The sequence below is a fragment of the Bombyx mori genome, chromosome 10, assembly GCF_030269925.1.
Source record: "Bombyx mori chromosome 10, ASM3026992v2".
NCBI lineage: Eukaryota > Metazoa > Arthropoda > Insecta > Lepidoptera > Bombycidae > Bombyx > Bombyx mori.
The window spans coordinates 5299879-5327041 of record NC_085116.1 but is presented as its reverse complement, the minus strand read 5'-3'; the positions used below and the strand labels follow the sequence as shown (position 1 = coordinate 5327041).

Genomic DNA, 27163 nt, shown 5'->3' with positions numbered 1-27163 from the left:
TTTGTATTGCGTCGATAATGTTTTTCACATTTCAATCGCAACAGTAATTATGCAGAGTACATTAGAAAAGTATGATGGCTTAAAGGATTCGAATCCGTGCCGCTAAATAAATTTGAAAAAAATCTAATGACAGATCGAATGACGCTTGTCGCAACATCTTGTCAAACATTACATGTGCTTATGTTAGCAAAATGCTGGGTATAATTTTAAAAGCACTAGCCTCCGGTTATGGTGTTAACAATATTTATAAGATAGATTAGAGCGAAATTTCATAGCATCTTAAATATTTTATTAGAGGTCACATTGAAATAGGGAACCGGACATTCGTAACAAAAGGAAATATAGTTATCGCCATAAAAATAATACATTTGCGAAACGTTAATGCTTTCTGTTTAAAATTACAATTGAATGGTGGTAGGACCTCTTGTGAGTCCGCACGGGTAGGTACCATCACCCTGCCTATTTCTGCCGTGAAGCGTTTCGGTGAAGGGTGGGGAAGCCGTTGTAACTATACTTGAGACCTTAGAACTTATATCTCAAGGTGGGTGGCGCATTTACGTTGTAGATGTCTATGGGCTCCAGTAACCACTTAACGCCAGGTGGGCTGTGAACTCGTCCACCCATCTAAGCATAAATAAAAAAAAAAAACATGAAAGTTCATTTCTTTACATCAAGATAAATTCTAATCACAAATGCGTGATGTCATATTATTATGCGGCTAATCGTTGTGTGGATGATTTATGACTAGCTCACCGTATATTTTGAATGTAAATGACGTCATACGAACTAACATTTCGTTGAGTCGTGTTACGTTAGAGTTTGCGCGAAAATTATGAAAAATACGAGCGGTCCGCTTCCCTATTTACAAAAGTAATTTTCGCTTTTTGAAAGCAATCGAAATGTAAATTTAGATTTCATTAAAACAGCACGATTAGAAGATTCAATACTCTGAGATTCACAATATTTTTTGTTTAATTACATTCTGTACAATAATAGTCCTACAGCTGCCGTAATTTGCAAAAAAAAAAATAATTAAAAAAGCAGCATTCGATCGTGTTCAAAGGCGCTCATGAACCAAAATTTTTATTTTGTCTTTTGTTTTCCCTTTGTCATTGCAGAAAAAAATCTTCATCATAATATGCCTGTCTGTTACGCTGGTTATATTAATAATAGTGCTCGCGATCGTGCTGAGTTAAACGACGCGACACGGAGCATCGCTCGTGACGTCACCCATCGGACCGTACACATGGAATGAGTATGAATAAAAAACACTATACAAACATCGAGCACGAAAACCCGTTTTTTTTTCTCTATACAACTATAAGCTTTATACATTAGAGGCACAAGGTCGATAATTGAAACTTTTGTATCCGATCATCTTGAAGGGTAGTTTTTTTTTTAATAATTTGATTACTGAAAAATGTAGTAGGTTCGAATAAGATTCTCAAGGAAAATACGACAAAACTACCCACAAAACTATAAAATAGAGTTGACCTTTATGCCTCTAATATTAAGGTTCACTAAAACGATATATTTAAAGGTTCTTGCATTTTATGTCTCGATTTTCACAATGGATGTTTACATACGTGGATCGTTATTTTCAAGATGTTTGAAAATGCTGGCATATCTATAAATCAACATGTCGGTATCAAGAAGTGATAATATTTTGATGCTATCTGTTTTGATCTTTACGTGCTAGATAGATAATCTTATCTGTAACATATATAAACATTGTGATTGAAAAAATATAATATATCCCACGTTTTTAACATCTTGTAAACATGTAGAAATAGTTATACCATTGCGGTAGACAAAATTGAAGACAATATTAATTTATAAAGTGCAATAAAAATGTTTGTGCTAATAAGTAAGTTATTTAAAAAAAAAACTTGTTTAGCTTCGCTGGTGTTACCAGAGATATCTTCATAGCGTCTGTGAATAATATTTGATAGAAATTTAGTATTAATAGTTAGGTAACATCACAAGTTATTTATCGCATTGATTTTTATTTACAAACAAGTTTTTTTTCTTTCATACGTTATTATTTCGTAACCAATTAATAATTTATTATTTTCAAACAGAAATACGAAGTTATTGTATTATATATGTATACTATTGCATCGATTTGCTTAAAATTCCTACTACTAAATTGGTAGCTTTTTTTGTTACGTTCTCAACAACGTGGACTAAATTAATGTTAAGCTAAATTATTTTTTTTAATTCTCTTTTCAATGCTACTTTTGTACTAAAGAAATAATCTCGATAACAAAAGTAACGATGAAAATATAACAATGCGAATTTATAGTTTTCGTTTGTTTAAAATCAGTTAAATAAAATAAATTAGAATCAGTTAAATAAAATAAATTAAAATCAGTTAAATATAGAAAATATGTTTGTGTTTCGTCTGTTCAGTTAGACAACACCGCTAAGTATTATAACTCTGTTTCATGGTGACCTAATATTACGTCGGGAAAAAAAATCGCTATTTTTATATTTCGTGGGGTGAAATGGCTATTTGGTTTAAGCGGCATTTCGCTTAATACGCGACATTTATCTTTGTAATTAAAGGAACGTTTTATTTGGTACTAGCTGACCCGGCAGACTTCGTAGTGCCTCAATCGATAAATAAGAGACCTAAACTTTTGTATAAAATAAAGTTAAAACAAACAAAAGGAATCCGTCCGACGACGGGGGACACATCAAAGGAAAAACAAAATTGTTATTTTTATTTAATTCTGAGCATTTCCATTCATTTATTTACGTTTTAAACCTTCCTTGGACTTTCACAGATAATTCAAGACAAAAATTGGCCAAATCGGTCCAGCCGTTCTCGAGTTTTAGCGAGACTAACGAACAGCAATTCATTTTTATAGATATAGATTAGTATCAACAATTCGATGTTTTTAATTGAACTTCAATTAAGTTAAGTACGGCTCAATTAAGCACGGTAGGCAGCGGCTTGGCTTTACTCCTGGCATTGCTGAAGTCCACGGGCGATTGTAACCACTCACGATCAGGTGCCTACAAGGGCAATAAAAAAAGTTTCCCCCCATTGAAATAGCTAAAGATTTTTTTTTGTTATAATTTTTCGAAATATTAAACATTAAATAGCTCTCCTGTAAAGTTCCAAAAATGTCGTTTAAACTAAATAGCATTTTACCCCATGATTTAATATAATTGTGAAATGGCGATTTATCATAATCATAAAGTAACTTGGCCATTGTGGAACTGAGTTTTTAGGTTAGGTTCTCAATTTTATCACCTCGTTCGATTAGTGGCTGATGACGACTAGCTTCTGTGCCGCGGGGTCCGGGTTCGATAACCGGCCTGAGTCAGTCGTCTTTGTCAAAGAGATTCGTGTGTGAGTGTGTGTGTGTGTGTGTTTCCGGTACTCATACCAGACAATAATACCATGGATTGAGAATTGAAGTGTTTATTGAAGCTTTTTAGTACAACCGTTACTTGAAACGAGAGATTAAATGAAAAAGCGACACTAAAAAAGAAACATATGAATACATCTATGTATAAGATGCAAAAGTATGAGAGCAAAAAAACACTTGTGAAGGTTTCTATTATATATCGCGTGTGCCCACTTGTCCTTTTTTTTAATTTCTTTTATAAAAATCGACATGTAAATGCATTCACGGCGTCGTAGAAAAAAAAGTGTATTTGTAATGCTAACCCTCAATACTTATTTATTGTCTCTGTACGCGCGCTTTTCGATTTTACTAGTACCTTCGATATTCGTTAGGCTATTCGGCGATAGATGGCGTTGTTACTCGTACCGGCGTAACGGTACTTTATTACATGGAATGCTGAAGAAAGGATATTTGGTTTAAACGACATTTTTGAAACTTTACAGAAGAGCTATTTAAAGTTTGAAATTTGGAAAAATATGAAAAAAATACTTTTTTAGCTATTTGAATGTTGTAAACATAATTGAATATGCAACTTCGAAAAAGGCACATGTCGCATATTTTGTCAAATACGTTTTTTCATGGGTATATACATGTAATTTTGAGGCTTACCTACACCCATTTTATAATAATTCCAGTAATTTTCGGTTGCTAATTAACAGTAAAATATATCTCAAAAATTTATATTTTAAATTTTACACTGCTTGAGAAAATAATCAGTTTTTTTCATTTCCTGAAAATTTTACATTTTCTGAGATGTGCCTTTTCGAAATTGCATATTCAATTGAAGTTCGGTTAAAAATGAATCGTTGATGCTAATACCGAATACAATGGACCTTTAATCATAAAGATAAATGTCGCGTGTTAAACGAAATGTCGCGTAAACCAAATAACCTTTCACCTCTCGTAATATGTTTTGAGCCAGAAATGAAGAGGAAGGGAAGTTGAGGGTCAATAAACACACATGCATTTTGCAGTCCATTTCGTCAAGACCAACGCACAAGGCGGAAATGTAGATGCAAAACAAAAAGGGTCGCTATGATTTATTTAATCTAACTCCATTGTTTTATTTATTCACGTAAAAAATTTCTATGATTCGTTTACTTTGCATGTTATTTTTTTTTATGTTTATGATGTTTGAAACACGCTAATAGCTGAATGATCCACAACAGTTTAACTCATAAATGTCTCGGGTGATGAAATTATGTAGCTGTTTTTTTTTTTTGAATGCATCCATAACATTTATGAACATATATCGGAATTTATTATTAATAGTACACAGCAGAGGTAAAATTATTTACGGTAATTAAAAAAAAAATAATTCAGCTGTCAGTGGCTCTCAAACTTTTTTTGTGTAATAATTGTTAAAAAAATTATATTGTATTATATAAAATAATTACAAAATACGGTTGCAAACGCAGGCGTATGTTCTTTTTTGTATGCGTTACTTAACTTGTTTAGGGAAGCGTTTAATTAAGTCACAACAATAAAATATAATATATATATATATGTAATAATAAAAACATCCTTATTATATTAACGAAGGCATTTAGTAAGCGCATTTCTGAAAACTTACAGAAATGATTGCAAATTAATTTTTTTCTCTCGTACTGGTTGCTTTATAGTTGTTATATTTTGAATACATGTGTACTAACTGTGATTTTTAATTGTTTTTTGGTATTAATTAATGTACAATTACATCGTATCGTTATAAAATCATCAACATTTTATTATTCCTATAAAGCACTCATTCTAATTGAAAGACTGTGAGACATAATTTAACGTCATATTAATATCGTTGATTTATTACTTAATTTAATTTAAGTTATAATTTAAAAACCTTTTTGTTTTTCCCTATCACATAAGTTAATAAGGTACCCTCACAACGAAGGGATGAGTTTAAAGTTGTTGCTTTTGTTAAAAAAAAAATAGAACTTTACTCATGTTGTAAATATGTTTATAATTTGAAATTTAATTACATTTATTTAATTTATTTTGTTTTCTTTTTTTTTTCGTTAATTCATTATGTTACCCGCAAATATTGTGGCAAATGACGCACGCACCGCAATTTAAATGTGAGTTTAATTAAATTATTAAGTGGTAGTAAATTTTCACGAAGCTACTTTTGATTATGATGTCGCTTTGACGTCGTTTTATTTTGATTACCGAGCGTCACTTTCGAAGAAGGAGAAGAGAATTCTTAAAGCGTAATGTTGCATGGTCGTCATTGTCCGTCACTCGGCCGTCAACAGAAGAAGATCATGATCTTAGTGTGCCTCCTCATTCTGGGCCTGGTCATCGTCGGCTACGTCTCCAGCTACTTTGTGTGAGCGGCCCCTGCGCGCGTAACGATCGCCAAATGCTCAAAGGTAACTCTTTCCGTTACGTCGGGGTGAGTTTGGCTCGCACCGTGCGATCGCGGTTCGTATGATCGCGATACGCAAGGTCGACCTGGCCCCCCGCTGCCCATGCCCCTAACTAATCGTGAATTGTATTTGTCTTAATGCAGAAGAAGATTATGATTATGGTGTGCCTGCTCGTGCTCGTGCTCATTGCGGCATACTTCGTGTATAGCAGCATCCTGTAGACGGGCGAAGGTTTGATCCGCATCATGTCTGTCTGGGCTTCATAGACGTTCTTTATTTAAATAATTAGAAAAGTATAATACGTCACGATTTTACATCATAATATTATAGCGTTGTATTCCATTGTATTTAGAACGACAGCTGATTGTGATGTGGCCCAGGTATAAAATTAGAGGGTTTTAGAGAATTGGAAATCGGAAAAAAATATAACTTTTTCATTGTAGCATTAAGGTATTGCTGTAATTTTCAAGATTAATAGATATTTCCTCCTACAATAAGCACTGATTTGACTGTAGATAAAGGTTTCAAAAATTATAGTTTAGTAGGTACATTCTGTTAACGTCCGCTTTTTATTTGTCTTTCATGGCAGATTGGCCTCCTGCTCGTTGTTTCAAGCGGTCACTGTCGCTCATGGTCATTAACAATGCCAGGGCACGGCCAAACCGCTGCCTTACAGCAAAGGAATTCTTTTGTAGATCACTTAAAAAGGACATTTTATAGCACTGCAGAAATACAATAAAGTCCCCTTCATCGCGTTTACATTTATTGTTCATGAAATATGAAATAATATCTGGGAACGCATTGTTTTAATTTTTGCTCCGGGGGCTATTGATGCGGCGGTAAAAAAAAATGGCGGGATCATTACGAACGTTTGGCTAGAACACCCCTCATCGAATAAGCAGAGCAAAACACAGAGGGAACAAAAGTGCAGCAAAAAATCAAAATACATATGCCCGTAACCGAAAAGTCCAAAACAATACGTGAAACCAGGATTATCGGCAAACCGAAAAGCTTTAAAAAATTTGTTTGGAGTAACTGTTACTTAGGATCCTCTGTCCAACCTGAAAGTTGTACTCCACACGCAGTTTCAATGCTTTGCACAACACTAATCTTTGCGTAGTGTTGTTTCGCTTCATTTTGGGCTTACAAAATTTTGTAGGTATACCAAAAGTGACCCAGAAATCCGAATGTTTTCGTAAGGAATTTAGGAATGTATCTTGAAATTGCAGCGCTTTGACAAAGGGGTCCTTGTTCGTAGTGAACGCGCAGATATTTATCTTCGTAATGTAGACTCAACGCTTGATACATAACGTAGAAATTTAAACATAACTCATTACTGCACACATCTCTTACTGATACACACATTTAAAATTCGTGCGTATTGCATTGTTTCGTGATTTTCATGTAAATTATAAATATCAATCACACGTCACACGGAAACATGAGTTTGAAACACTATATTCATGAAATAGAAGTACCAAAATCGAATAAGCATTTATCATGTATGTATGTAAACATAACTTATCGTTCGTGAGATTACGAATATCAAGCATAACGTTTTTGATAAAGTATGGAAAAAAATCGCGAATAAAAGTAACCACAGAAAAGAATACTAAATTTTGTTACTGTGAAAGGATCAGGCAAAGTGCCTGTGCATTCAAATTTATGCTTTCACGGATCAATGATTAAGAACTTATTTTACGGGCGATTTAAGTTCCTTATAAATGGTAATGGCATTGAATTGTGTGTCATATAGTATTTAAATTAAAGTACCTATTCGTTACTGTTTTGTTTTTCGATTTTTCAGTAGTTTGTTTAATGATCTTGGTAGAAAGACGAAGGCCTCACGCCTAACCTGGTGTTAAGCGTTACGAAATGCTTTAGACCGAATAACGTAAGTGCCTTAACCCTCAGACACAGCCCACTGAGTTTCTCGCCGGATCTTATCAGTGGGTCGCGTTTCCGATCCGGTGGTAGATTCTGCGAAGCACGGCTCTTGCTAGGGTTCGTGTTAGCAACGTCGTCAGGTTTGAGCCCCGTGAGCTCACCTACTAGTTAAGGTTACGCTGATATAGCCTCTCAAGGCTATCAGCTTACGTAGAAAAAAAAAGTGAGTGCCATTCTCCAGCATGAAACATGAGGTCGGAACCATGAGATATTTGGAACTATTGTTCCACCCCTCAAACTAGGAGCGTAACTGTTTCTCTGTTTCGTGTGGCGATAACTACCCGCGCGGGCTTACAATACGCCGCTGCCCATATTTAATTGTATATATGTAATTTAAATAAGTATACTTTATTAAACCATACATACATAGACTCATTTGTGCACACGTTTACTATGTGAGAATTTTAGTGTTTTCAAATAGTCATTTTAGATTTAACTATTGCTGTTGTTAAGTATTATGTATTATATTCATCTATCGAAAGAAATTGATTAATCATTAGGAATCGTTTATGTGGCTTTAAATTAATCTTAAGGGCCTACGTATGCGTCTTAGTTAGACGAATTGTATTGTAGTTGAAAGTAATTTGAACAAACAAGAGTAATAATAGAAATAGAAAAAAATGCTGTTTATTTAATGTTGGCAAGTTAGTAGTTAGGTGGGCATTACAAGCTCACGGATATTTTAAATTACTGTTATTTTGTTCTGTCATGATAGGAACACGTTTCATTTTGTGAATTCGGTTATCGTTGCATAAACTAGCGTCCAAATCAAGGTCCAAAAAAACATCGAGGCTAAGAATATACAGTCGAGAATATTGCTTGATTCACTTACTGGCGATTATTCGACAAGAATCTAACATTAAAGTCGTGTAAATTTACAGATAGATTTAACCGCTTATAATATAACTAAATAATGCGGCAACGAATCGCATAACCTTTAAAATTCGTCATCGGTTGAAATTTTCGAGCTAACTATATAAACAAGTGTTAGAGATCGCAGGCTCAGAAAATAAGTAAGGTTTTCAGTTTTTTTTAAATGTTAAATCTTTTTAGAAATGCTTACAGCTGGCAATCCGTTAAACTTTTTTATATATTTACACTTCGGATAACGGCGGCAATGGGGTAGGAGCCAATTGTTCAATTTGAACAGTTTGTTAAATTCGCTACATAAAATAAAATGTGGATTTTTTTATAAAAGCAAAAATATATCGATTATTTTATTGTTCGATTTGCTGTTACGAATTACGTGGTTTACCGTCGACATAACGATCTTTGTAAAAACTTTTAGTAATGTCTTAAAAAAATGTCGAAATTCAACTAGAAACTGTTTCGTTTTTATTACGTTACATGATTCTATAAATGATTTCAGGACCGACAAGCAGAAAGAAGTATTAGCCTACATTTCGGTGCCTGCAACCAGCCTGGCACGCGTGCTGCATACGTCATCCGCACATTACATTCCATAAGTTACGTTATCTGTGCGTTTTAAAACGGTTCATCGATGATCAAATTTGGATACAACGTCACGTTTCATCCAATACGCATTGAAATTTTTGGGGACGTACATAATACTCATTAACGAGTTTAAACAATACGCATATAACAACATCACGTTGGAATATCATATTTGTAAGCATATCTGGCGAACAGAAGTTGATAACGCGTTCGCCTGTTACGGAAGAATCTAGTGTTAAATTCCGTGAAGTATTTACAAATGTGAATCTTCCGATAATCCTTAGCTTGAATAGAAAGGTTTCGTTAGAAGTTTGTACGTAGACCGACTGTTATTTGCAGATTTTAAATATTCTCCATATACCTACTCTGTTTAACCGACTTCATTTTAATAATACGTACTTATAGTAGATCCGAGATGTCATTAAACATTTTGTCATGTAACATTTTGCAATTAAAGAATCATTGTATTTTGCGAAATCATAAATCGGTACAATTAAGGAACAAAAAGGGGTTGCCGGTGTGTTTTTTTTGTTTTTGACTTAAACTACAAAACTTTTAAACTAGCTAGGGTTTTTTCTCAAAGAAATATTTCACTGTAGAAGTTTCTAATTCTTGTTGGAATCTCTTTGTTCACATTGGCAACCCTTTGAGATTCACGTATAGCAATAATTGAATATCTATCTATATCGTTTAATCTATATTGTTTAATAATCCCGGAAACAATATTAGTGTGCAATTATACTTGTACTGTTGTAGTGGTATTTAAACATTATTAAGTAGATGTTTCGAGCCATTCAAAATTTAACTAGGCTTCATGTCTATAACCTACAAATACACATAATTTATTACGGAATTATTTTATCATTATGAATCAATTAGCATTTTGATTATATCGTAGTGAACAGTTAATGACATTGTATTACCAACTTAAACTCTCATATTTGTTGAGCATTGCGTAATTAAAATTGTTCAAGTGTTTATGTATATCAACTTCTACATACACAATTAAAGGTCGTGTCTTAAATAGCCTATAGAGCTACCGTAAATACGATACGGTTTCTAAAAAAAATAAAATTTACCTTAATCGATCGCGTGTTTAGATTGTGACGACTTATTGAGAGCGTATAGTGATCAAATTGATACTAAAACCTTTCACCCTTATACCGATACGTACAGAGAGATTATTAGATAAATAACAAATTTTATTATAGCCAAATTGTTTTATGTTGTCGTCTTTTTTAAATTCTCTCGCTCAGTGTAGAGGATGTGATCTCATGACTTAGGTAAATATTACAATTCGTAATAATTTTTTTATTGCAAATTAAAATGATGAGGTGTCGTTTTCATGTGAACGACGGGTTGCTCGCGTTCAGTGTGCTTAGTGCGAGTTTTTTAACGTTCGCGATAGCGTAAAAGTTAACCCAATTTTGTATGCAATTGGAACAGCGCCCCTAGCGGCAAACGTAGCCAAACGGTCCCATTCCATACAAATATGAGTTAACTTTTACGCTATCGAGAACGTTAAGATACTCGCACTAAGCACACTGAGCACGTGATGGGTTGACCGATAGCTCGCCCGCAATCAGCCGCTCAAGGGACATCGACCCTCGCAACTATATTTTTCCCGTTTAAAGTGTACGCGTGTTTAAATAAATAAATAAAATCAGGACGTACGTGCGTATTTATCGAAATCAGTATTTTCGTTCCACGTAAATGAAATGTATTCAATTGCACCTCACGTTTAGGTGAGGCTTATACTTTAGTCTTTACGGAATTATGGCAAGTTTTACAGACTTGCGCGAACCTGTGATTCAGTCAAGGACTGATCGGGACGAAATGGGGAGGAGGCAGTGAGATGCTATGTGCAAGGCAACTTCAGACGTTTGTTTATTCATTTATCAATTTTAAAACACTATATAATGCTTTGCAAAATGTTTGGAATTCGGTTAGCGTTTAAAAGAAATGTATCTGATTTAGCGACAATGCACATAGCCGATTGGTCTCGCGTTGGGAGGTCACTGGACCTCTGTACAGAGCATATCGCGCCGGCGTATCTGCCGCCGCTGAAGCAATAATAATATTCTATTACAATTGTAAAATTGTTTTAAACTTTCGAATGTGTGATAGTAGATGCAGTTGTTGTTTAGTTAACTTTATATTAATAATAATGAATTGTTATCGTGAGTGTAATTTTTAACAGTAAGAGTACTTAAAAACTTTTCCATATATTAGCGAGTATGATTCAATGAAATATTGGGGCTTTTCGATCAAGTTAATTAATTATACGAATCAAAATTTATTATTATTCGTTTAAAAACCATTAAATATATTCTTCGTTGTACAGTTAAACTTGCAGTAGCCGATTTAGTTAGGGTAAATGACTTTTCGAATAAAATTTAATTCAGTTACCTCAGTTACGTATAGAAAACCAATACATATTTTTGTTATGAATCAAAAACGTAGAGGAAAATCACTTGAAAATTTAAGCACCAAAATATTTTAGCCTTTTTCCTGTAAGAATATATTAAAGTTAAATGTATTTAGAAGGAATGATGCGAGGGATATTCGACCCAGGCGGGATACGGGAAATGCGCGGAGACGTTCCCGCCCTCGAGTGTCGTTGTCCTGGTCAGACCGATTATGTAAGAACATAAAGCAATCTTAATTTTAAAAATTTATAGTATAGTTAGATATTTATCTGTAAGAGTAGGATTTCATCTAGTTGCCTTCGTAACGGTAGAGAAGTTAGGTGATACCTTTTTCTCTGGTTAGCTTCATTGGTCATCGCGGCCGGTCCTCGCCTGTACGCGTTCGCTAGCTTCCCGCCAGCGCACTCGCCGCGACATTAGCTAGATTCATCCTTAATGATAAGTATTAAATTTATAATACCGGTCTCTCGTTACGAGGCCTCGTACCTGACACCAATGTAATTGATAATGTTAGCGCCGGGAGCACATTCGCACAAAGAACGCGGTCTCTGTGTACCCGTCAACGATCGCGTCGGCCCGCCGCTAAGTTAGTGTAGTCATACTGAAAGTCTAGTCAGCTTTTGACGATCTATTTTATTCTGATCAATACTCTGTACTTAATGCATCTCGTTAAGGGTATACCATAGTTGTTGAGCGTGTTCAACGGACGTTCGTATCGCCCTTAACGCAACCAGCGTAGCAACAGCAATGGCGCTCACCCGAGACGCGCCCACAGACTATCTACATATATAACCTAACTTAACATAGTATTTTTCATACGCAAATAGTATGGCGTCTTGTTGGTTGGATTGCTAATTTTATATAAGTACACAATTAGTATAGTTTATATACTTATGCGTCAATTCTTATAGCATTTTATTACATAAACGGTCTAGCTAGTAAGTGTTGAAATCAAACGTAAGAATTACGTTTACACCTGTCTTACAATAATAGCAGTTGTGTAAACATAGCTTGTTACCAAATAAAAAAAAAATACAACTAAATTCAGTAGTGTTATACGATTTTCGTTGACTTAAAGTTTTGAATGATAACCGTTCATTTGTTTATAAAATATAGTGCATTCGTTTCTTTAGACAATAATTTATAAATACAATTTATGAAATTGCTAAATTTTCTCGATAATTTTGGTGAATTAACTGAAACAACGAACAAAGAAATAACTGTAAGAATTCGATTTTTGCTTTTATCATGCGTAATACTGTAATGTATGTTTAATTTAGTTTCGTTCAGTGCTGAATCATTGGGCGGTAAACAAGTTTAATCTTATCTCTCGGTTCACAAGCTAGTCTAATCCAATGCATAATATATTATATTATAGTGTTACCGATAGCGTGTTCTGTAACGGCATCGACGGTGTTAAGGTTAAACCCCACTGCATATTATATTGTTCAATGATATTATAATATATTATAAATATTGTTTATGAGTAGAGTCGCTAGACTTCAATTCGTAGTGTTAAACGTTCGTATTTTAACAATTTTCCACATACGTGCTTTATTCTTTAAAAACTCTTCGATGTTGCTTCGCGTTAAACGATGAGATACATTTAATATATTATTATAATAGAATTTATAGTTTGTTTTAATCAAATTAAATCATGTTATTTTATATTTAGTTTAGATAAAATGTTGAAATAGTTTAGTATGTTTCTATAAAGGTTTCTTGTATTTATTGTATTTCAAGGTATATTCATATTAAATTGTCTTGTATTCTTCATGTAATGGAACACTGGAATTAAACGTTGTTACAGTAATATAGTTCACGTATTAATTAGTTATTACAAATTAATATTCAGAACACACTAAAATTCGATTTAGATTGATTTCATAGTCATGTTTATTCTGTATGTAGGGTTATCGATCTGAAATTCTCTCATAATTATAAAATAAACGGTGTTTTCTGCTGTAATCTTGTTTAATTTGTACAAAATACTCCACAAAACCGGCATCTGTAAGACTCATCACATCTTTATTATCTTGTTTTTTTTTTCATTGCTCCAAATGGATCTTATAGACATCGCAACATAATGTCTGCCACGTGAGGTCACTCTCAATGGTGTTATAAAGATCATTGAATTTTTAGTGGAGGTTTTGTTCTGTTCGTTTGTTAGTTTTCCTAGAACTTCCATACTTGAGATTATGTATATTTTGTATTCGGAAGCATCTTTTTTTTCCCCTAGTTTATATTCCACGTTTTGTTACACGTACCTAGCTTTAAATCCCGCGGAATCACGACCCGCTGAGAAGATCCGGCGAGAAACTCAGCGGGCTGATGCATGGGTTATGTTGCACGGCGAACTCTTTGCCGAATGCGACGAGTACGGTTATCGGGATCCCTAAGCCTGCTCCTAGTGTTAGAGCTGAAGGTATCGAATGCAAGAGTTATTGGATCTGATGGATCCGTAAGGATGTGTCTAGGGCGACGACGGTGACTAGCTCCTGCGTGATCAGGATTCGGGGAGTAGTCAGCGGCGGCAACGATAAGGCGATTATCATGACGCATCCAGGATGACTCCCAGGTACTTGACCTTCTTGGCCCAGGGTATAGGTTGGCCAAAGAGGGTGATGGGGGGTGTGAGATTTCTCCTAATACGGGAGGATATTCGTGTAGAGTTTCCTCTTTGAAATAGCACCGCTGTACTTTTCACTGGGTTGATGTCTATGCGCCATTTTCGGAACCACTGTCCGAGGGTCACGGCTGCGCTCTGGAGCTTACTCGCTATAAGGGACTTGTTCCTACTCGAGTAACAAACGGCTGTGTCGTCAGCGAATAAGGGTAGCTGGGTTGGCGGCGACCTCGAAATGTTGTTAATAAATAAACTAAATAGAAGCGGCGAGAGGATGGAGCCTTGCGGAACTCCAGCCATGAGCGGTCGCGGGGAGGAGCGGGTTCCCTCGACTCGATATCGAAAAGAGCGGTTTGACAAGAAGTCCCATATGATGAGCACGAGACTGTCCGGCACGCCTATGTTGAATAGTTTGTAAATCAAATCATTGTGACAGACTTTGTCGAACGCCTTTGCGACGTTGAAGAAGAGAGCTACCGTGTATAACGGTTTTGGTCGGTTGAGCCTCACGAGAATGTGCTCCGTGAGGCGGTGCACCTGCTGTACGCATAAGATACCCGATGGAAGATCTCCTGTTCGCAATAAAAACACCATATAAGTTCCTGCTTTTATTTTGAAGATTTTACATTTTTCTGAAATGCATACAATAAATGACCTACTGCTAATAATAATTATGAACCTTAAATCGATTACTTCTTTGCGGCTGCCTTTTCTCGCGCCTTCTTGCCTTCCATTAGTTTGCTTCTTTCTTCCTCAGATAGATTATTGTTTATTTTAGTAATGACTCCAGTACCTAAAGTAATGTCTCCAAGGCGGAGTGTGAATCTTTGGCCTGTTTCGCACACCATTGGTTTTAAGAGTTTCAGTTTTAACCTGTAAAAACAAACAACCAATATTAACCTCACTGCAAAGGGTCTGCTCAATAAACTTTAATCTATTATTATATGAAATTTTGTATATATTTTGTGATTTTTCATTTTAATCAAAGCAAAAAAATGTTTTCCAGGAGAGGGCGTGTATGCTTCTAGTTAACTGGGCATTCCATTTGGTACTTCAATTTCGTATATCAACATGGAAGGCGACAGATTCTCAGTAACCTATGCCGATATAAACTATTCAAACTTACGTAGCGTCCTCGCCGGGCATTACCATTTCCTTTTCAGGAATGGTAACTTGACTGGCGCAGTCCCAGGTCATTGAAAACATTTGTAACTGAATGTATGATGTGAACGGTTTCGATCTACCGCCTTCCTCCTTGCTAAGTATGTATACAGCGGCTTCCAAGTTGTCATGGGCTTTAGCAGTACCGGGCTTCGCCATGACCATACCGCGTTTGATTTGTTCCCTTTTGATGGAACGCACAAGAGCTCCAAGTTGATCTCCGGCTTGTGCTTCCTCCAAGGTTTTGTGGAACATTTCAACTCCGGTTACGGTTGTTTTCATTGTTTTACCATGACCAACAATTTCACAATCAGTACCCTTCTTCAAGACACCTGTAACACGTTAATTGCCTGGTGTATTATATTTATTAAAACAAATGGACTTACGATTAGTGAATTCAAAAAGTTCTTTCAATGAATAGCTTTTGTTTGATCATTTCTGAGATTAAAAATCATAAAATGAATCCTAAATGTTGTGTACAAATGTGCATATGATTATATATGTGTAAAGAAAAACCTTTTATTATTTAAAACTGTTTAGTTTTTAAAAAGGATTTTTCTTCGGTGTCATTCAGTGTCATGGAGTGAAGTCTGCCATTTAGTAAAAAAGAGAGCTCAGTTTTTTATAGTTTATTAATACTGTTTACTATTTAATTTTTAATATTAATTTTAAAAGAAATTAAGGGCTTTAAATGTTTTTCCTTATTATATAACAGAAAAAGCAATCAAGTCTTTTATTGTTTATTCATTCTGAAATACTTTATATCATTATTTATGTATGAGAATATGTATATAGATGTGTAATTTTTTTATTATTATTAGGATTTTTCTTATTTGTCAAAAAAGAATGCATCTTGGTAGATGCATTCTGGTAGATGCAATGTGGTCAGGACTCTATACTGTCCTTTGTTGACTGGTTAAGAATGCTCTAGGCATTAAGACTGGCACTATATTTTTGTGCATAAAGTTGAATGAATAAATAAATAAATCTGAACAGTTGAAAAGTTAAATATCTTAAGGAAATACCTCTGTATAAACGGCCTGTAATGACAGTTCCTCGTCCAGGAATTGAGTGAACAGACTCAACTGGCATCAGGAAAGGTTTTTCGAGCTCTCGGATAGGTGTTGGAATGAATGTGTCCACTTCTTTAAGAAGTTTAGTGATAGCATCAGCCCCTATTTCAGGACTTTTGCCTTCAAGAGCACAGAGAGCAGAACCTGTAATATTATAGAATATTATATAAGTAATAATTTTAAATCAGTATTTTAAATGTCAAATAAATGTTATTAAATCTATTTTTGTTGCATACCTTTAATAACAGGTATCTTGTCACCATCATATCCCATCTCAGTCATCAACTCTCTGATCTCCATCTCAACCAGTTCTACCATTTCCTCATCAGCGGCATCCACTTTGTTTATGAACACCACCACATGTTGAATACCAATCTGTTTGGCAAGTAGTAAATGTTCGCGTGTTTGTGGCATTACACCATCAGTTGCAGCTACTACTAATATAGCACCATCCATTTGTGCTGTGCCTGTAATCATGTTCTGTAATGCATAAAAAATATTGTATTGTTAGTATACAGTTTATTGGTATTAAGAAAATAGAAATACTTTATTTGCTCATTGACTTCACTAACACTGTAATAGTTAAAAATTCTTAGCTTATATCTGGAAAAAATCTAGTGACTTGCATATTTTATAAGTTTAATATATACCTTAATGTAGTCAGCATGACCTGGGCAGTCAGTGTGTCCATAATGCCTCTGTTCGGTTTGGTATTCGACATGAGCCACATTAATAGTGATACCTCGAGCCTTCTCCTCAGGGGCATTGTCAATATCTGCATAACCTTTTTTCTGTGCCAGATTGAGATCAGATAATACTGTAATAGCATAAAAATTGTATAAATTGATGGACTCGTTTTATCACTTTTGATATCAACGCAATAAAACTGCTTAATTTAAATAGTAAGAAATTTAAAATATGGAAAATATTTGAGTGAAATGTGATAAAGATATTTTTTTCTAAATGATTAATAGATTACATAAAAAAACAAAAAAACCAATTTTTACCCTTAGTTATTGCTGCTGTTAGTGTAGTCTTCCCGTGATCAACATGTCCGATTGTGCCAACATTGCAATGGGGCTTTGTACGTTCAAAGATTTGTTTTTCTGCATAATGTCTCTTGAGTATTATACTTAATGGAGTCAATCCTGACAGGACTGTTGTGTTTCGTACATTTGCACACTGGCTTTGCTTCAGAACTAATTTCACAGCTACAAACCATAAATGTTGACATAAATGTTAAATGTTGAAACCATGATGTTGTGATTAGACATATCACAAGTATAACCAGGACAAGAAAAAAATAAGAATAGCTTTTAAAACAATAAAATTTTATTCTAATAATGAATTGATTGAAACTGCAGAATAAAAAAGCAAATTTATTGTCTAATTACTTTTAATTTATCGGAACGCTTAAATCCATTATTGATTAAATTTTATATTAACATTATATATACCTAACCTCTATCTACATACTTAAAAATCAATATTTTATTTAGACTGAAGCCTGAAGGTTGTAATAATGGCTAAATTTAAATATTTCAACGTGAAATGTTGAAGAAACCTTTGGATTTATGATTCAACGACCCTGTTCTGATATTGAAGGGAGTAGATAGTCAAGTTTTACATAATCCTGATAACCCTTACACGCATTTCTAAACTGCAGTTAGTAACCAGTCTCAAAGTAATGCCTCACTCTGGTAGAAAAAAAGGAATAGCACAATACATTGCTATTGGTGATTAACAAAAATAAGAAAATGGAATGGAGAAGTTAATTTAGTTAATTTTGGCATACCTGGACTAACCAAACTTTTCACAAATGTTATTGAAGCCATGTTAAACGAGCTCTTCAACACCAAGCGGTGTTAAATATTAAATTTTCAGAAATTCCGATTAATTTTTGTTTGGATATTTTACAATAAGTACATTCATTTATTTTTTCGAATTTGCAGCACGAGCTTGTATTATAGTTAATCTATGGCACCTTTTATTTTAAGTGTATTATCTATATTTGGGATAGAATCCACAGACATTTTCCTGCTGTAGGTAATAAGATTGAGTTCAGTAGATTGGGGGGAATAGGGACTAGAGATAGAATATGGACAAATCTGGGATGTCACAATACTTTTGTTGAGTTGTTAGATTTAACTTTGTTGAATTGAAAATGACTTTTATTTAGTGTTTAGGAATATTAAATAGTTTAATTTAGTCATCAAAGTTTTGTAACTCATTTAAGATATTAAAAAGTTAATTACCTAAAGTTAAGTACCTACTTAACAACTAAATAGTGCCAGCCCCATCAAAAAACTATTGTCCCTATACGTAACCTGATTCACCCCAAAACCAAGGTGAATGGCGAAGCTAGTTTTTTGAAGTAATACTTCTTTAGGCGCGTTATGAAAAATTGATGAGAGTGAAATTTCACGATGCGCGCGCACCAAGACACAAAGTTATCAGAATGAAGTTGCCCACTAAATCGCTCATTACAATATCAACCGACGTAACTTGGCGAGTCTGAATATAGCAGCAGGTGAACTTTCGCGCATGTACACTCGTAAAAAAAGTGTTATTAGCATTCATTTTTTAGTAATATAAATGACAAAATTATAATTTAATATAATTCATACTAAATATTATTAAATTATTTAATAAATAAAAAGTATAACTTCTTACGCGCGTACAATAAGTACACGCACCCTTTTTTCAGTTTTTGTGTATATTTTGTAATGAACTATTTATAATAAATTAATAACGCATTGTATATAAAAATGTAACCCTCCAGAACCATTTTAATGGCCCGTCATGACTTACGCGAGTGTGGTGTTCGCTCACGCGGCCCGCACACACATAGACACCCTCCAATCCCTACAATCCCGCTTTTGCAGGTTAGCTGTCGGGGCTCCGTGGTTCGTGAGGAACGTTGACCTACACGACGACCTGGGCCTCGAATCAATTCGGAAATACATGAAGTCAGCGTCGGAACGATACTTCGATAAGGCTATGCGTCATGATAATCGCCTTATCGTTGCCGCGGCTGACTACTCCCCGAATCCTGATCATGCAGGAGCCAGTCACCGTCGACGCCCTAGACACGTCCTTACGGATCCATCAGATCCAATAACCTTTGCATTAGATGCCTTCAGCTCTAATACTAGGGGCAGGCTTAGGGACCCCGGTAACCGTACTCGTCGAACTCGACAAAGAGGTCGACGTGCAACCTAACCCATGCATCAGCCCGCTGAGTTTCTCGCCGGATCTTCTCAGCGGGTCGCGATTCCGATCCGGTAGTAGATTCATTCGCGAAACAATTGCTCTTGAGTTGTTAGGTCTCCTTCGGAGGCGCTCGGGCAGTTGTTAGCAAATCCCACCTCTCTTGGCTGAGCCTTTGCTCGCCCACCTGTCCTGGTGAAACTGGAAAGGCCTTCGGGCCACCAGTAAACTTTCAATCATAAAAAAAAAAAAAAAAAAAAAAAAAAAACATTTTAATCTCAATTTTATTGGTATTGTCCTAAGAAAGACCATTGAAAATTTGTGTTGGATTTGGAAAGGGTTCCGATTCCCCCCAATCTACGGTTCTTTAATAATTTACTTTCAGGTTATAGACTAGTGTTTTGGCAACAGTTCGCAATTAATACGTGTATAATCTATTGGTTATTTGTAACTTTTCCACATTTCCGTTAGTGATTTATGATTTTCGTAACAATACATTGGCAGGACGGCGTCCTTTCTATTGTTTAACACCGAAATCTGTAGTTCTTAAGTAGTAACATGGTTTTCTAACTAAGCAATAATTATAAGATAATATAAGATGGCAAAACTACAAGTAAAAAAAATTTGGACCAAAATAATATAAGCTGACCTGACGGTCTGAAATGTTAGAAACTTTAAAAAAAGATTACCATATTACACTAAAGATGCATTTATAATTGAATTGAAAACTTCCCTGTGAAATTACATTAAAGGCGACACTAAAATGAGACAAATGCATACGTATAGAGTTTAGCAAATTAGTAAATGAGATGGAATAATTCCGAGTTATGAAGGTTTTACTTCAATCGCGCGGAAGCTCAATACGTATTTTTTTGCCTGCGAAAGTAGAAAAGCATTTAGACCAGCTGAAAATAAGTACACAGCACAGTCGAACCTCTACAATAATAGTTACTAAATCGGGTTGTCAATTCCAGCTTAATTTCATTTTAATTAAAATTTAATTTAAGTTCGGTGCTTTATGGTCTTTACCTTCTATTTTTTAATTTCTCATTGATGTTTTTGAGTTTATAATCTTACACCGGTCACTCACATGCGCAGGAATACGCAAACCCGCAAGTGTAAGATGACATTTGCAAATGATTATGCAAAATTTTCGCTGCATTCGTGGTTTTCCAAACTGTGTCGGTTTTTTAACAGACATCAAAGCGCGCGAACCGCGAACCTTCGCGTAGTCTCCCACACATTCGTTTGCCCAGTTGCGCCGACGATTGCGAAAGTAACGGACGTATCGCCATTTTCATAGTTCGTGACGTCTACTGTGTAGCGTATCTTCATCAAAAGAAATCCCATTAAAACAGCATGGCTGTTAATGATGTCTGGTAAGAATTCAAAACTCTTTTTCTCTTCAATGTTCTATTGATGAATTAAAAAGGAGGAGAAATTCATGAGACATTCGTAAACAAGTGTAGGAGGAAGCGCAAACGGGTTCGCAAATTGAGTATGCGAACCCATTTGCACATTTCTAAGTTTGCGAATGTATGTCTGACGGCCCTGTACAATGTACGAACATTTGCGCGCATGTGAGTGGCCGGCATTAAACATCCAAAGGACACTTCAAAGTTTTCGTCTAAAGCCCGCCATTTTTGCTAATAAAGTTTTCAATACATTTTTTTTTATTTCCGCAAAAATATAAACTAGTCAATCGTATTACATTGTTTATTAACAGTAGATTTAAAGAGTCTAAGGAAATGAGTAAAACATGTAAGATTGTTTACAGCAAGCTTAGAAAGTTATTCAAAAATCAAAATCATCACTACTTTGAGATGAAATCCTAAAATTATTGAGATTATGAGGAGTACTATCTTGTTCTTCGCTGGTTTCCGTCTGAATTTCAGGCACGTACGTCTTTGAAGTATCTGTGAAAAGTTTTTATAGGCAAAACTATTATTACATTCACCTTGTGATGTCTGTGGACTCCAGTAACCACTTACTAGGTGAACCGTTCACCCATCTACGAAATAAATTAAAATTAATTTACTGGTTGTAGAAAGTCTTGTGAGCCTTCACCACCACCCTGCCTAGTTCAGCCAGAAAATAAACGCATTAGCGTTTCAGTTTGAAGGTTGGGGCAGACGTTGTATTGTATTGTAAAAACGGAGACCTCAGAACTCATATCACGTGCGTGCGGCATTTAGCTTGTAGATGTCTATTGGCTCCGGTAACCACGTAACACCAGGTGAGCCGTGAGCTCGTCCAACCATCCAAGTAATAACAAAAAAAACAACCAAATTTTAAACTGAAATTAAAATTACCATTATCAAAAGACATCGTAACTGCCATTGAATCTGTGCTTCCTATCTGGACCGCCATTGAGTTTTGGTTGGGATCCCCTGTTACAGTACTGTCTGGCTTACGTATTTTAATATTTTTCTTAACGAGATCCACACAATTAGATTCTTTTACATTATCTTCGTCACTGACACGTTTTTTAACAGAATTTGCTTTTTTAAGACTTCCCAGCGAAATGATATTGCCGGCTAAATTAGTACTAGATCTCGCTTCTTCGTCTGAGTCAGAACTTTCAATTGGAAATTCAATGTTAAATTTCCTTTTCATTTTTTTCTGATAGCGAACTAAATCTTTTTTATTAACTTTTTTTGGACTTGAAATCTGGCCTTTGTACCGATTTATGAAGCCGTATTTGGCTAAACGATCCAGTAATGGTAATTTTATTGCGTCGTTCGCTTCAAAGATAGCGACATCGAGACGTTTTTTAAATTTTTTATCTTTGTTTGATAAGGTAACCGACTTTTTTAAGGAAGTAAAAGGCTTTATTTTTTCCGGTGCTACCCATGCTCGGGTCACATCTACCGAATCGAAGAAAACAACGTTGTAATGTGTCTGTAAAATTAAATATTAAAAAAACAATTATATACAGCTTGCTTAGACGAACACTCAACGTCAGTTTTCGTTTGACACACATTGATACGCATTAATTATTTTTAAGGTTTAATCTTGGGCATATTGCAGTAATAAGTTCATTTTTAACTGTTGTCGTTCGCAGTATTTTTTTTTATGTTGTGCATGTGCATCACATCTTTAAGTCGACAGAAAAAGGTAAAAAGAATTGTGTTTTAGTCTATATCGTTAACATACGAACACTGGTTAGTATAGTTTTATTATATTAAGATGTATTAATAATAAATAATTTTTTTTTTTTTTTTATAAATAAATATTTACTAACAATCACGCCACGTTAACTGGTTAATTAACGTAATTAAGTAAAGTATAAAAATTAATAAATTATTTATGTAATGTAAAATATAATTAATTCAATATCTGGCCCGTTCAGGCATCAATGTCCGTTTTAAAACGTATGCGAACTTCTAGTGACGACTAATTCAACTGGACTGCATGATTATTTCAAGGCAAAAATAGCCAGTGCCGAGATCTGCCATACTGGTATTTCTTTTTAATTCTTTAGTAGTAGTAGATGGTCACGCGTAATTTACTTAAGTATCGGTACCTGTTGAAGAATTTGAACTACAGCATAATTGAAATGTCTCAACGACGCTTTCCTATGATACCATAAAAAATTCAGTTAAAACTTTAATGATGAACATACAGGTATATCGGAGTAACCATCAAGCCAGTAGAACTGCTCTGTATCTGGGCAGTCGTCAACCATTGCGGGCCACCACGGCCAGCCATCTAATCTCGCCCATACTACCGAGCCGGCGGAGTAGTCGCCGTGAATAAGATCTTCCTCTTCACGGATGCGGAGTGGAGCTTCGGGAATCGAACAATCCGCACTCGTTGAATCTAGACGGTTTTTATACGAAGATGTGTGAAGGCTGATGTTTGGGTGCAATATATTAAGAGATGTACTGTTAATTCGTTTCGGGAGCCTTTTAACACCACGCTGTGGACGCTTTATGAAATGTCGTCAGCTTGCCTTCAAGTAGGATTTTTTTTATTGCTTAGATGGGTGGACGAGCTCACAGCCCAACTGGTGTTAAGCGGTTACTGGAGCCCATAGACATCTACAACGTATATGCACCACCCACCTCGAGATATAAGTTCTAAGGTCTCAGTATAGTTACAACGGCTTCCCCACCCTTCAAACCGAAACGCTTCACGGCAGAAATAGGCGGGGTGATGGTACCTACCCGTGCGGACAAGAGGTCCTACCACCAGTAAAAATACATGGAATGCATGATTCCTATGGCAGCAAGATTTGGCAGAACTTGTCATTGATACGACACTGGGCCGATCATTGCCCAGTTCCGGAGAAATCGGAATCGTAAGATGTGTTTTACGGCCGTATATTATAAAGATTACGATTACAAAATTTACTTAGTTAATTAAAATATATTCATTTTAGAAGGGGTAAGATCAGATATGATAATAGTCTAATTACTGTAATATAATTTCGTATTCGAAGATAGCGGCAGACGAAATGATAGTTAGCAAGTCTGTCCGGCTGTCAGCCAGAACATACAGAGTTGCGACTTCCGCCTCATTCAGCTATTGCTAAGAAGAAATGGGGCGCAACCGCATCTCATATAATACGAATGAATAAACAAATCTTCTGTAAAAGAGCTATTCTTGTATAAATAACATATTTTGTGCATATTTATGCATGGATGCATATCGGAAATTTTAAGGCTTTCGATCAAGTTTTGTATTTACATACTTCGGTTTGATTTATTGATTCTATGTAATTTAATATTAATAATAATTTCAAGTAAAAACACATTTTTATTAACGGCGCCTTTTAAACTTCTGAAGTACTTATATTTATCCTCTTTATAGATGTCGTATAGTGCCGTAAAGTACCAACACTAAATATTTTTTTATAAAACTGTATATCTTTTGGGTACACCGAACGAAAGAAAAAACATAAAATGACATTACGAAGCAACAGAGGTGAGCTAAGTTCTCTCGGCTAGGCACTGTATATTTAAAATAAGATGAGATAAAAATAATACAGACCTGGATGCAACCGGCAATACCATTTTTTTGGTAATTCACTGCTATCGAGTACATTAGGGAGATAACGCCAGCGATCGCAGTCATCGCACTGGACCCACAAACCAACGGTTCGATGCTTTTGAAGCCACAAAAGTCTCTGACGATGAGGGAGACCCGTCGGCTGGCTGAGGACGTCCATGCATGTGCTAAAGTATGAACAACTTAAGAGAGGGAATCGATGGAATTCTATTAATGATAAACGGTACATACCTACTCTACGGACTTTTTTAGATAACGTAGAAAGCTTAATAATTATTTTATAGAAAATGCGTGTAATAAACGACATTTAATAAATTTAAGATGTTATGTAAGATTTCATTAGGTAATATTATGATAAAATATACCCGTTGCTTTGATCAGGAATACTTCCTATGACGTCTGAATCACCAACGTGTGGAATATTGTCTTTTATAGATAAAGGCAGGGCAAAAGTTGATAATACTTCCGGTTGCTCCTAGACCAACAAAAAACAAATTTATTTAATAAACAAAGAAAATTTAAGCGGTAGCTTTTATTACGATTTTTTTCATTGCCATTTTCATGGAATATTTTATCTTACTTGTGGTGGTTGTTTTGCTGCTTCTTTAGGTTCATGTGCTTTTTGATTGGGTAAATCTGCCTTATTCATTAAATTAGACATTATCAAATATATTTAAATTGCTATTTTAAGTAATTGCCAAAATCCTTTCCGACTTAGAGTTCGGCTATTAGGACGTACTACGTAGTTTTCGCGCCAAATTAAAAGAAAAAATATTTGAAAAGAGTACCCGAAGGCTTCCTGAATAATAGAGCCTATTGGTTGCATTTATTCACGGAACAAGATTATAACCATTATTTGTTTATCTCTAAGACCGTACGGCCTGTAGGGTAGTGAATGTTCACCATGAGTACGTGGACACGTGGACACTAGCAATCTTTTCCGCTTTTCCTACTTTATACTTCAATAAAATAGCATTCTTATGTTTCCTATTACTTCTACAATCTATTCTTATTTAGGATAATTAATATATAATAGAAACTAATAAAATGTGAGATGTTATAGGAAATTAATAAAACACACCCAATAAATCTGTGTCTAATCATTGGTCTCATGGTAATGACAACGTCCGTACTCATAGATTATAACATAAGCATGCTGTTATTATAGACCTTTGCGGTGCTGATCAGAATATGTTCATCTCCTACGTTACCCAACAATAATGCCGGCCACTGACCTGTGCGCAAATTCGTACATCGTACGAAAGGCCGTCAAACATTCATTCGCAAACCTAGCGGCTGTGCAAATGGGTTCACATACTCAATTTGCGAACCCGTTTGCGCTTCCTCCTACACTTGTTTACGAATGTCTCACGAATTTCTCCTCCTTTTTAATTCGTCAATAGAACATTGAAAAGAAAAAGAGTTTTGAATTCTTTCCCAGACATCATTAACAGCCATGCTGTTTTTATGGGATTTCTTTTGATGAAGATACGCTACACAGTAGACGTCACGAACTATGAAAATGGCGATACGTCCGTTACCTTCGTAATCGTCGGCGCAACTGGGCAAGCGAATGTGTGGGAGACTACGCGAAGGTTCGAGGTTCACGCGCTTTGATGTCTGTTAAAAAACCGACACAGCTTGGAAAACCACGAATGCAGCGAAAACTTTGCATAATCATTCGCAAATGTCGTCCTACACTTGCGGGTTTGCGTATTCGTGCGCATGTGAGTGACCGGTGTAATGGTACGAGCATAGAGTTAGTATTTTAGGTTGTAGCCGTTGTAGGTACTTATTAACTCCACGGGTACGAGAGACGACTGTGTGAGGCTCTGTAAATTTAGCCCCCCCTTTTTTATTTTCGGATTTTTTTATTTTTAATTATTTAATATTCTTAAAAATAAATTGGAAATCACTGAAATTTCAATGTGATTGTTAATATTCAATATCATTAAAAAAAAACTGAATTTATTAAAACCGCGCTAATCGTACCTTAACGACTAATTGGCCGTTTCATTCAATTCACTGACATTTTTTTGTTGAAGTATTGTTGAAGTTTGTTGAAGTTTTCAATATTTTTTTGATCTACATATGCAATAATTAGACAGTATAAACGCACTTGTAAACAAAACGCTAGTAAATATGACCATTGCCAGCTGACTGACAAAACCGGCGCATGCGCAATGTAGGCGTGAGGCGATGGTTTGCTAAATATAAAATAATTAATAATTGGGAATTTAATTGTTTTTATGATCGAACAATCACCTATAGTCGTTGAACAAACGATAATTGATCAAAATGAATCTCAGCGATAAAAATAAAGATGTCTAGTAAAGGGGGCCCACTTAACGGTGATAATTTGTTTAATTAATTATAAATAAATAAAAGACGAACAAACAATTTTTATATTTGAACATTAACGAACAAACAACGAACAAATAATTAAAAATTAAAAAATCCGAATATC

The 27163-nt window shown here is 35.2% G+C and overlaps 3 protein-coding genes across 10 annotated transcripts in view; 1 reads left to right on the top strand and 2 right to left on the bottom strand.

The window, feature by feature from the left end:
* Positions 1-13581, top strand: part of LOC101737218 (syntaxin-1A) — a 62192-nt gene extending 48611 nt beyond the window's left edge. For 2 of the 5 annotated variants that reach the window (XM_004930363.5, XM_004930364.5), the window contains exon 8: positions 1119-5409. In XM_004930363.5, coding sequence (XP_004930420.1) covers positions 1119-1196 — 78 coding nt within the window. In that variant the 3' untranslated portion in view covers positions 1197-5409. Of the gene's footprint in view, positions 1-1118; positions 5410-5668; positions 5902-5925; positions 6014-9098 lie in introns of those variants that run through there. The other 3 variants (XM_021350754.3, XM_038013148.2, XM_012694020.4) reach the window with 3 other exon arrangements.
* Positions 13582-14834: 1253 nt separating this feature from the next.
* On the bottom strand, positions 14835-18439 carry LOC692807 (elongation factor Tu). Its single transcript, NM_001046654.1, is given in 7 exon segments — positions 14835-15112; positions 15366-15732; positions 16426-16617; positions 16710-16953; positions 17124-17290; positions 17481-17684; positions 18269-18439. Coding segments are annotated over 7 exon segments (1398 nt in total). The 5' UTR covers positions 18309-18439; the 3' UTR covers positions 14835-14928.
* Positions 18440-21385: 2946 nt separating this feature from the next.
* LOC105842216 (PC4 and SFRS1-interacting protein) lies at positions 21386-25473 on the bottom strand. 4 transcript variants are annotated; one of them, XR_009973988.1, is made up of 6 exons: positions 25277-25463; positions 25062-25171; positions 24679-24842; positions 23309-23505; positions 21996-23209; positions 21386-21599 (listed from the first exon to the last, which is right to left on the bottom strand). XR_009973988.1 is itself a non-coding variant. In XM_012693940.4 (6 exons), exons 1-6 carry the CDS (start codon positions 25355-25357, stop codon positions 21478-21480), a joined length of 1284 nt encoding a protein of 427 aa, XP_012549394.2. In that variant the 5' UTR covers positions 25358-25473; the 3' UTR covers positions 21386-21477. The 4 variants fall into 4 exon arrangements, 2 of the variants coding, with proteins under 2 accessions (XP_012549394.2, XP_021206390.1); XR_009973987.1 differs by having other exon boundaries at positions 24679-24863; positions 25277-25460; XM_012693940.4 differs by having other exon boundaries at positions 21996-22584; positions 24679-24863; positions 25277-25473.
* Positions 25474-27163: the final 1690 nt, after the last annotated feature.